Consider the following 12,069-nt stretch of genomic DNA (forward strand, 5'->3'; position numbering starts at 1 on the left):
AAAATTATATACATGTATTCTTTTTTCTCTTATTCAGTTCGCTTCTAATTAATAAAGTGATTGGACGATCACATGTTTAGTGAATTATTTAATGCCTTACCCAACAAAGGTTATGAGCCCAGGTTATTAACATACAGCTAAAGTTTAAGTTACAGTAAAGTTCAGTTTAAAATAAAGTTTCAGTTAAAGTGGTTAAGATGACGGACAGAAATTCAACGGCATTTGGTATTGTAAAACTCAATAACAACAATTATCAGACATGGAAGTTTAAGGTAGAAAAGTTGCTGAAGAGAGAAGGTATTTGGAAAGTGGTCACATCGAATAGGCCTACTACAAAAGGTGCAGCGGTTGAGGCATGGGAAATTCGGGACGACAAAGCGTTAGGAACAATTTCTCTTCTAGTAGAAGATTCGCAAATCAATCATATCGGGAATAAAAATACAGCTAAAGAAGCGTGGGACGCTTTGGAAAGCTATCACGAAAAAGCTAGTGGTATAAATAAGTTTACTTTAACTGTTGAACTTCTACAATTAAAATTTTCGGAAAACGAGGATATGGAAAAACATATAGCACGCAAACAAGAGCTTATAGATAATCTCACGGCTCTTGGAAACAGAAGTGCAGTTGAGTTTGGGCCGTGGATAATCCTACGAAGTATGTCGACCTCGTATCATACCCTTATATCTGTATTAGCATCAAGGCCAGAAGAAGAATTATCTATCGATGTAGTTAAAGCAACCCTGCTAAGTGAATACAAGAGACGTAAAAGTTTGAGTGTAAGTGAAGAATGTGAGACAGCAATGAGGATTAGTACCAATAAACCCCTAAATCATATTGAGTTCTTCTTTTGTCACAAGCTTGGACATTATAAATCAGAATGTCGGGAATACATTGAATGGAATAAACTTAGAAATTTGAGGAAAAATAAACCGAAAGCCAGGTTAGTATTAGAAAATGACGAATCAAGTGATTATGATAGTGGTAAAGAACTGATAATGCACCATGCATACGTAGTAACAAAGAAGGGTTCAGAGTTAAATTGGTTTTTGGACTCCGCAGCTAGTAGCCATATGAGTAATAATATTAACTTTTTTGCAAAATTGGATACATCTTATAAGTCTTCAGTAAAGATAGCTAATGGGCAGACTTGCCAAATTCTGGGAATAGGGGAAGGAAAAGTTGAATGTTTAACAGAAAAAGGAGAAATACATTCGTTAGGTTTAAAACGTGTATTTTACGTCCCAGATTTCAACTGTAACCTGATATCTATTGGATCGTTAGGCAAGCTTGGTTATCAATTGAGAGTTAAAGATAACAAAATGACAATTTTCAACAACACTGGTAATGAAGTCCCTGTCGGAGATAAATCAGGACACGTTTATCAATTACGAGTCCCTGAATGTGCGTTTGCTGTTTCAATAGAACATCCAGAGAATTTTATACACAAATGGCACAATAGATTTGGGCATCGTGATCCTAAGATGATTTGGGAATTAGTAAATAACGATTTAGTTCAAGACATGAAAATTGATAAGTGTTCTGTGAAACAGATCTGTGAGAGCTGCATTAAGGGCAAGATGTCGAGGTCACCATTTCCAAAGAGATCTAAAATCTGTACTAGCGAAGCCATGGATTTAATTCATACTGATTTATGTGGGTCGATGCCTGTGGAAACGCCGGGAAAACGCAGGTACATAATGACCCTCATAGACGATTTTAGCCGATACACATACATATTTTTGTTACGTAACAAATCACAAGTAAAAGAAGTCATGAAAGATTTTATTGAATTTTGTCATACACAATTTGGGCGAAAACCTAAGGCTTTTCGATCTGACCTTGGAACAGAATACGTAAACCATGAGTTAACTGAGCATTTACAAAATCAAGGGATAAAATTCCAGCATACACATCGGAACAAAATGGCCTAGCAGAGAGAAGGAACAGATATTTAGTTGAAGCCATTCGGACTCTGTTAATTGATCCGAAATTACCGGATAAATATTGGGGAGAAGCTGCTGTAACTGCAGTTTACTTGCAAAATAGACTCCCGACTCGTGGGAGAGAAACAACACCCTTCGAGCTATTACTGAAGAAAAAGCCGAATGTGAAACATTTGAAGAAATTCGGATGTAAAGCGTTTACGCATATACCGAAACAGAAAAGAACGAAACTAGATGACAAGGCTACGGAATGTGTTTTCATTGGTTACTCTCCCGACTCAAAAGGCTATAGACTTTTGGAAAGGTCCTCAGGACAGGTCATCACGAGCAGGGATGTAAGGTTCATTGAAAGAACTCGTGATGAAGGGGAAGGTATTGAGGGTATGCCATAAAAATCCACACCTATAAAACATAACACACAGATTTCTGAGAACACTGGAGAGATAGTATATATACATTCAGATATCTCAATAAATCCAATACCGAACAAAGAATCAGAGGAAAGAACACCTGCACTGCTCTAACCACCCGTCATTGATATCACGTTTGAGGACCAAGATTATGATCAAGCTGATAATAACAATGATGATGATGAAGATGATAGTAACAATGATGATGAACCAAAGACAGTTGAGCAGGCCTTAAAAGGATCCAACTCAGAGCATTGAAAAAGGGCCATGTCTGAGGAAATCAACGCACTACATGAAAACAACACATGGGACCTTGAACCCATTCCGCGTAATAAAAAACCCATAGGGTGCAAATGGGTGTTCAAAGTCAAGACTACCTCCAATGACTCAACCAAAAGATTTAAAGCTAGACTAGTAGCTCAGGGTTTTTCCCAAAAATACGGGGTAGACTACAAAGAAGTGTTTGCTCCGGTAGTCAAAGGATCCACAGTGCGCTGTATGCTATCAACTGCTGGAAAAAGGGGCTACTACGTAAGACACTGGGATGTAAAAACTGCCTTCCTCAACGGAGTCCTGAAGGAAGTCATCTACATGACCCAACTCCCCGGATACGAAAACGAAGATCATGAAGACTGGGAATGCAGGCTAAATAGAAGTCTCTACGGACTAAAGCAAGCCGCCAATGCTTGGAACGAAAAACTTCACCAAGTACTAACAGATTTCCGCTTTACGCGGTCTGATGCTGATCCATGTTTATATAAACACGGAGTCAATACTATCACATATTTTCTGGTACACGTAGATGATATATTGGTAGCGTGTAAATCTTCTACAAGATTAAATCAAATTTTAAGCGCAATGAGGCAGAAGTTCAGCATCACAGACTTAGGTGAAGTCAGCTGCTACTTAGGAGTTAAAGAATTTTATAGTAAACTGATAGGGAAATTGTTATATGTTTCTATGAATTCCCGACCAGATATCGCAGCACCTGTGGCAATACTGGCACAACATATCAAGAGAACTCGTCAAACAGATTGGAACGAGTTACAACGCGTCTGCAAATACCTCAAAGGCACTAAACATTATATGCTAAAACTGAATCATAATGCACTCGAAGACCAGCCACTCATCGGGTTTGCGGACGCTAACTGGGCCGAAGACAGAACCTCTCGGAAATCTAACAGCGGTTTTCTGTTTAAACTATTTGGAGGTGTTGTTTCCTGGATAAGCAAAAAGCAAACATGCGTATCCATCTCTTCAACCGAAGCGGAGATAGTAGCCCTGTCTGAGGCCGCCAGAGAGTGTACCTGGTTCCCGAAACTTCTCAATTTCCTAGACGAAGTACAAGACCAACCTACAGTATTATACGAAGATAATCAACCATGTATCGCTAGTATTCAGGCAGCCAGCCCAACCAATAGAAGCAAACACATAGATACTCGATTCTTCAACACTCGAGATTTGGTAGCGAAAAACATCGTCAAAATTATTTACTGTGCATCTGAATCCAATGAGGCGGATATCCTGACCAAGGCATCGGGGGCGCAAAAAACTTTGACCATGGTTAAAATGATTGGCTTTGTAACTGAATAAAAATTAAAAATTAAATAAATTATTTAGCATGCTACCGTTGAGGGGAAGTGTTGAAATGACAACGGCGCATGCGCATCATCCCTTCCTTTCTCCTTTAATGCAAATTGTGCTATTACTAAAATTATATACATGTATTCTTTTTTCTCTTATTCAGTTCGCTTCTAATTAATAAAGTGATTGAACGATCACATGTTTAGTTAATTATTTAATGCCTTACCCAACAAAATCTTACAGGGGACGAACGAAACAAGCGGATAATTGCTTGTTGGGAACCCGAAAGAAACAAGTGGAGTGGCCCTTTACATAGGGTATGGGGAGAACTTGCGTCCCACCACTAATCTATGCAAGCCCCACTTCGACCAGAGTCTCTCTATTTCCTGAGATGGGAGGAGTGTTTGGGTCCAAATGAGGTCGGTCTCGTGGTGGTTGTTGGTGAGACACCCACATGCAATGTATGCCTAATGGGTAAGTTAATGTGAGCTTATGCTCATATTTCGCTTTATAATATATGATGGGCTGAGTATATACAATAGGGATTTCGCAGCGCGAGTATGCCCAAAAGGGCGAAGTATCGGCCTCCCGTCAAACGGAGGTGGGCTTAACGGCCCCTTCTATAATATGCTATATGCTACTATAATATGCTATAATTTGATGTTTTTTTATACGAAAACTTTTCGCTGAGATATCAGTGTTACGTTTTCGTAATATTGATTAATTAAATAAATCAAAATTATTTAGTTATTAGTTGCAAGAAATTAATTTTAAGCCGCTTGAACGGAAATATCGCTTATAAGCATTTTTAGAACATAGAACGTCGACGCAGTCCATCCGTAGACAAAACAAAGTGTCTAGACAAAACAATCGCATCGAGATTTAATTTCAATCGCGAAATTAATAATTAATAAAATAATCGATGACTAGGGCCCACCGGGGGTCAATCGACACTCCAATCAGGCCAAGCCTGGACGTTATAAATAATTAAAAATATTTTAATTAATCTGGTGTAATACCTCAAAATGTAACATCAGCCTTCAAACGAAAAATGATTTTTTTTTGTTTTGATAATCGATATTTCAGGTTCTAATGATTGCACAGTAAATTGAAGGGTGGCGTTAAAAACTTAAATAAATAAATTCCCTACAAGAGCCTATCATCATTTTTTTGTTTTATTTTTAATATTTATTTGAAGTAAGTACAAAAATATGCCTTTTTTTGGTTTTTCAGTAAATGAAGCGCTGCTTTGTAAATATCGACGAAAGAGTAATATTTCCAGGTTTTTTTAACTTCCCGCTAAGAAAATTGTAAATTTTCAAAAATTCGGGAAGTTATTGGTTTCGGTCCGATTTACGAAAATCGAATTTCCATCAGATGTCGACGTTTTGAGGTCCTAGAAAGCTATTCTGACTAATTTCAAAATGATGTCCGAGTGTATGTATGTATGAATGTACGTACGTATGTAAATACCTGTATCGTTTGAACGGATGAACCGAATTTGAACTTTAAGGTGTCATTCGACGCGGATTGTCAATATCTTGAAGCCGAGCGAAAATTAAGCTTGATCGTTCAGAGATATCCGAAAAATAAAATTTTTCCAAAAATGTTTTTTTTTGATAACTTTTAATATGCTTGAAAGATTAATTCCAAAATGGACTGGGCTCTAGAGCTTTATAAGCCGCGTCGAATGCCACCTCAACCATCAAAATTGGTTCATTCGTTCGGGAGAAACCGTTGTCGAAAGAATTAAAAAAAAAAAATTTTTTATTTTTCCTGAAATATCTCGAAAACGACTCCATAAATCGAATCCAAAATTTGATCAGCTTTAGAACTTGACAAAACGCGTCGATTGCCGCCTCAACCATCAAAATCAGTTGATTCGTTCGCGAGATATCGTGGGAGAAAGAAATGCTAAAAAATGGTTTTTTACAAAACAATGGCATACAAAAGTATTTGCGAGCTCGAAGAGCTCGAAAATGTATTGACAATAGTGTTTTCGAGCTAAACGAGCTCGAAAACAGCGGGAAGTTTTGGGGCTGGCCCGTAGGGTCAACTTATAGACCGATTTTTTATCTTAATGTACCCCCAATAATCCTGTACATTTTTTAATTGATCTATCAAACCGTTTTTCTGGGGTGATTGATCAAAGTTTTGCTCAAGAATTAAAGGAACAAGTAAGTTGTGTTTCTTTAACCAGGTAATCATCTTCAAAATGAATAAATAAAGTTTTTTAGCCATTTCTCTAATTTTTGCGTTGGTTACTTAGGAAATGTGAGGAAAAGGAAAAAAAAAATTCCAGGATCATTAAAATCAGGTCCATTTTGTTCAAAAGTGTTGCAAACAATTGTTAATAACAATTTTATTGTTTAAATCAAAATAACTCCCGAACCGCTGGTTTGTTGGGGCAGCTTATAAGAAACAAAATGTTCAAAATAAAAAAATACACAAAAAAGGTGTCATAGTGTTTTTTTGTATCCCAAATATTTCACGAGATATGATGATAAAACGAGCCAGCGCTCGAACCTCTCGCACGAGCAGCTGCCTATGCGGGAGCTCTCTCTACGCCAAATCGCGTCAGATGCTTGATAGGCCGGAATTTTCCGAACTTTTTTACATTAAAAATGAAAGGAAAAAAAATCGATAAAATTTCGATACCACCAATCGACAGCATTTTTTCTGAAACAAATTTCTATCGTATCGTTCAGAGACGTTTTTTTTTTTGTTAACTGATGTTATAATCAAATGGATTTTTTAAAAGTCCAGATTGGATTAAAATAATCGATGAAATGTCGATAGTACCAATCGACAGCATTTTTTCTGAAACAAATTTCTATCATATCGTTCAGAGCGGTTTTTAACTTAAGAAAATCGATGATTTACGAAAAATTCGGGAAGTTATTGTTTTCACCCCGATTTTCGAAAATCGAGTTTTCATCAGATGTCGACATTTTAAGGTACTAGGAAGCTATTCTGACTATTTTCAGAATGATATCCGAGTGGCTGTATGTATGTGTGCGTGTGTGTGTGTGCGTAAACCTTTCATAACTTTGAAACTAATTAACCAATTCAATTCGTTCTTGCGGCAATTGAAAGAGGTTGTTGGTCGTCAACCTTCCTGAAAATCATTTGATCTAGTAGACCCCGAGATAATTGAGGCACAAAAAAAAAAATTTGTCAACTTCCCGATGAGAAAATCGACGATTTTCAAAAAATTCGGGAAGTTATTGGTTTTTCCCCGATTTTCAAAAATTGGGTTTTCATCACGTGTCAACATTTAAAGGTGCGAGGATGCTATTCAGACATTTTCAGAGCGATGTCTGTGTGGGGGTGTGTGTGTGTGTGTGTGTGTGTGTGTGTGTGTGTGTGTGTGTGTGTGTGTGTGTGTGTGTGTGTGTGTGTGTGTGTGTGTGTGTGTGTGTGTGTGTGTGTGTGTGTGTGTGTGTGTGTGTGTGTGTGTGTGTGTGTGTGTGTGTGTGTGTGGATGTCAACCTCTCATATCTTTTTAATGAATGAACCGATTGAGATGGTTCTTGCGGCATTCAAAAGATTCCTCCTGAACTCAGATTTTCAGAAAATTTGAGATAATTTAGTCAAATAGACTCTGAGATATTCGAGAATTACGAAAAAAAAATTTTTTTTTTTTTAATTCTTTCGACAACGGTTTTTTATTCATTATTGCTTTCAAGTATGCTTTAAAATTTTTTAGTATAAAGATAATTTGTCTTGATGTGAAAGTAAATATAGGTATAGTCTCATGTAATCGCCGCTCGTTCCATATCGATCAAGTAGTTATAACATAGATTTTTAAATCTATCTAAAGAATCAGCTGTTGAAACCGTCGGTGGTAGTAAGTTCCAGAAGCTTGTGCCCAATATAAGAAATGATTGACGATAGATTGTAGTATGCGGAATAGGCGCGATTAGGGTATCGGTTCTATTGTTGTCTCTGTGTCTAGCTATATTATGGTTCAATCTTATAGATTCTTTTAATAACTGATTGTTGTTCAACAGTAAAATACCATAATATAGACAGCCCAAAAAGTATAATCTCCTGTTGAGCGGAGATAACCAACCGAGATCCAGATGTGGACCACTGATATATACTCCTCGTGGCCTCCACAGGACGAATCTTGCACAATTATTGAGCGATACTAGTAATTTTTTCTCTAATCCACGATTTAAGTTGGTATATACCACTGCGAAGTAGTGGTAAATCGGTAATATCAAGCTTACTACTAGTTGACGTTTCATATGAGTATTCATGCTGTCCGCAGATCGGCGAAGTCGATATAGTCCATTAGATGCTTGATTACATATCTTAGTTGTTTGTTCCTTCCATGATAATGTCGGATCCATCAAGACACCAAGATATTTAAAAGAGTTGACATATTCAATTTCGTCGCCATTGATAATAAGCCTGGGAATGCAGATCAATCTTATTTATGTTTCGAGCACTGCCAAATATCATAGACTTTGTCTTGACCACATTAATTTTAAGTGTATTTCGATGGCACCAGATTGTAATCGCAGCTAGATCTTCATTTAATTTCCCAATTGCATCATTTATCTGACTTGATTTGGATCATAGGTATATAACACCATCATCTGCATAGAACAGGTGCGTACAATGTTGTAGACATTTATAAATATCATTTATAAACAATGAAAAAAGTAGCGGACCCAGGACACTGCCTTGAGGGGCACCAGAAAAACATCTAAGCCATGTCGATTGGTCTTTATTATTACGTACAGCATGTTTTCGTCCTCCCAAGTACGAATACATCCAGCGTAAGGCATTGGTAGATAGACCCAGCTCGTGAAGTTTGTGCAGCAGTAGGAGATGATCAACCGAGTCAAATGCTTTTGCTAAGTCTATGGAGACTGCGATAGTGATCATTTGTTCATGAATACCCCAACGTATATCATCCGTAAATCGAACAACCGCAGTCTGTGTACCCATCCCCATCCTAAAACCAGTCTGTCGAAGATCCAGAAGCTCATATTGATTTATATAATTAACGATTTGGTTAAGTACAATACGCTCACATACTTTTGAGATAGAACATAAAATTGATATTGGTCTCATGTCCGATGGCGACTTAGGATTACGAACTTTCGGAATCGGTGTTATCAACGATGATTTCCATAGTGTAGGAAAACATCCCGTGTTTAGTGAGTAATTTATTAGGTTAGCAACTAAGGGTGCAAGTGTAGTTTGAATGTTTTTAAAGCTTGTATTGGCAATCCATTAATGCCTGTTGCTTTAGAAGTACCAACCATAATTTCTTTTGACACATCAGCTTCAGATGTTCTCTTGAATGTGAAGGATATTACTTGTTGTTGTCCTGCCATCTCATCTATGATCGAATCGAATGACGGTAGCTCCTCTCCTGTAGTGACAGAAGCAAAGTAATTATTAAGTTCCTCGATGTTTAGTTCTATCTTATTACGAGATTTTGCGGATGTTGCCGTTAAGCCTAGCCTATCCATTTCATACCAAAAGTTCTTAGTGCTCCCAGCTCGGTCAAAAACGCCTTGAAGGTAATCTGATTTTTTTTTTTTCCCAAGGTGACTGGGCACTCCGACGTAGTATTAGGTAATTTTCCCAGCGTTCTTGATTACCGTTTCTTTTATACTATCTGTAGCATTTATCTCTATCCTTCTGTACTGCCCGCAGATCTGGCGTGATCCAAGGAGCTGGTTTGTGTTTAGTTAAGAATTCACGAGCTGGCACACATCGTTCCACCATTTGCTGTATTAAACTATTCATTTTCATCACATAATGATCTATAAATGATTGATTATCTTGATTATTTTCAGAAAGTAAGTCCTGTCTGTTTTCATTAACAAATTCTGCAGCAGTATTGAGATCAGCTTTTTTCCAAGATAGACACTTGATCAATCGCTTTACGGGTTTCGGATGTTTATATTTAAGACATATGTAGATAAGGTCATGAGAAGATAAGAAAGGTTGACTAGATTGACCCCATGAGTCAAGCATGGACGGTTGATTTACCGCACACACATCAATCTAAGTATCAGCATGTGCAGTATGATTAGTCGGATTTAATAGTACAATGTTCATCCCCACTCTGGCTACAAAGTTTTTCAGTCTTCCTGCTTTATCACTGTTTGCTAGTAAATCCGCATTAAAATCGCCTAGTATATAGGCAAATCTATAATTAATTATTCTTGCTGCTAAATCATCTTCAAACAATGTCATATATCCTGATTTAGGAGGTCGATATATAATCGCAATGAGTATCTTGTATTGTGAAGGGCCCTAAACCTCAGCAATAAGAAATTCTGGTATTATGCTTTGACCAGCAGTAACTGAGTTACTAAGCGAACGCACCTGAAACTCATTCCTTACGTAAAGTGCGACACCTCCACCCCGTTTGCTATGTCTATCAACTCGTAGCATAGCGTATCCAGGAAGGCTAACTTGCTGGCGAAGTATAGCTTCACATAGCCACGTTTTCGTCACGCCTATGAGATGATATGGGTTGAGTCTGAAAAATTCTTTAAATTCATCAAGATGTGCCATTAACGATTGAGCATTTAGTGAGCAGATATTAAGTTATGCAAGTTTAGACGTATTTGAATCAATTGTTTTTGTGAAAGACCCAAAAAGTTAGATTTTAAGTTCATGAAGGTTTGTAGATGGTGTAATTCGGATTGGTCTATCATTATTTGACTTCCTAATGTAGACAAAGCTATTCGCTATCCATATATATTTTCGTTCAATTTGTGGGAATGCCTTGAGAACGCGATCCCGAAGCTGGTGCAATTGAACTGGTTGCCGATGATTAATATTTACCTTGTTGTTAGGAAATGAGTCACAAATTTGTTTAGCTGTAAGATCAGGTTTACTTTTCTTAGCCTGGATAATTTTATTGCAGAATTCAGAGGTTTTCGACGTTAAAATTATAGTTCTCGAAGTGTTAGTTAAATTTCCTTTTAGAGCAGTGTTTTGAGACTTTTTTCCTACTCGACGAGCAGTAACAATTTCACTGACGTTTAGTTGCTCATCAAGTGTTTTGATAAGGTCACCAATTTATGATAAAAAAGAGCCAAGTACTATAGAAGAAGAAGAAGAAGAAAACGTAGAAGAACTATTTACATCTTTACATTTTTAATTATTAAAAAGTTTAGATACTTTTTTATTTATGTATATAAAAAAATTATAAAAACGTTATAGTTTTGGAACTTTATTTATTGCAATATATTTATCGTTAATATTTTCTTATAAGCTACAACAAAAAAAATGATAAATAAAGAGTATTTGAATTCAAATATATTAGGTGGTTTTTTTTATTAGTTTGCGGTTTTTCCATAAGTTCGTGCGGTTTCCGTCAGGACATTTCTGAATCTTATCGTCCCGTTTTTCTTATAATTATTCCCTAACAGATTATAAGTTATATCATTAATTAATAAAAGTTGATGTGATAATTTTATTTGCAATTTAATCTAAGTGTTAAATAAGTTGTTCTACGTAAGTGAGTGGTGAAGCGTTACCCCGAGTTGCTGCGAATCATTTTAGGGCTGTTCTACAAAGATGCAACGACGAGGACCGTCGGTGAGTACCTAAGATCCTCTATCCTCAATATAACGCTGGTCTTTCTCTCCATGTGAGTTTATCTACGGCATCATAACCCCTTACTCAGTTCTATTCTCAGAGATCTCAAAACCTCTTATCCGTTGTTATAAATCAAATAATAAATTTTATTAAGTTAAACTTTCCAAGCTACGATAGATTTGAGATTCGTTTGACTCGTTACCGCATTAAATTTTGTTAAATTAAACTCTTAAGGAGAAATTATATATATGGCGTTGTAACGGGGTGGAATGCTCCCACATTACAATTTAAATTTAATTTTGACTCGCGCCAAATGATCCGCCCTCCTTTTTCAACAACTGTCAATAATTGAGGAAATACAGTCACTGATGCGCCGGGGTCGCTACGGTCGAATCCCGACACAAAGGACTGGTTATAATTGGAGATTGTTGGAGTAAGTCGAGTCGTTCTATTAATTGTCGGGTTAACTATTTTGTTTGTTAAATAATATTTTACTAATTGAGGAGTCGTTATTTAGTTAAGTTATTCGAGTCAGTTTTATTTAATTAGTC

The 12,069-nt window shown here is 36.8% G+C and overlaps 2 protein-coding genes across 3 annotated transcripts in view; both read right to left on the bottom strand.

Annotated features, from left to right (window-relative positions):
• Nucleotides 1-12,069, bottom strand: part of LOC130666103 (G protein-activated inward rectifier potassium channel 3-like) — an 81,735-nt gene that overhangs the window by 46,572 nt on the left and 23,094 nt on the right. The gene's annotated exons all lie outside the window — the stretch shown is intronic.
• On the bottom strand, nt 9,575-9,940 carry LOC130665947 (uncharacterized). Its single transcript, XM_057466578.1, has one exon. It carries the CDS (start codon nt 9,938-9,940, stop codon nt 9,575-9,577), a length of 366 nt encoding a protein of 121 aa, XP_057322561.1.

This window comes from Microplitis mediator, chromosome 3 (genome assembly GCF_029852145.1).
Source record: "Microplitis mediator isolate UGA2020A chromosome 3, iyMicMedi2.1, whole genome shotgun sequence".
Taxonomy (NCBI): domain Eukaryota; kingdom Metazoa; phylum Arthropoda; class Insecta; order Hymenoptera; family Braconidae; genus Microplitis; species Microplitis mediator.

Coding starts and splice junctions, on each gene's coding strand:
- LOC130665947 (XM_057466578.1), bottom strand. CDS start 9,940: ATGCTTGACTCATGGGGTCAATCTAGTCAACCTTTCTTATCTTCTCAT.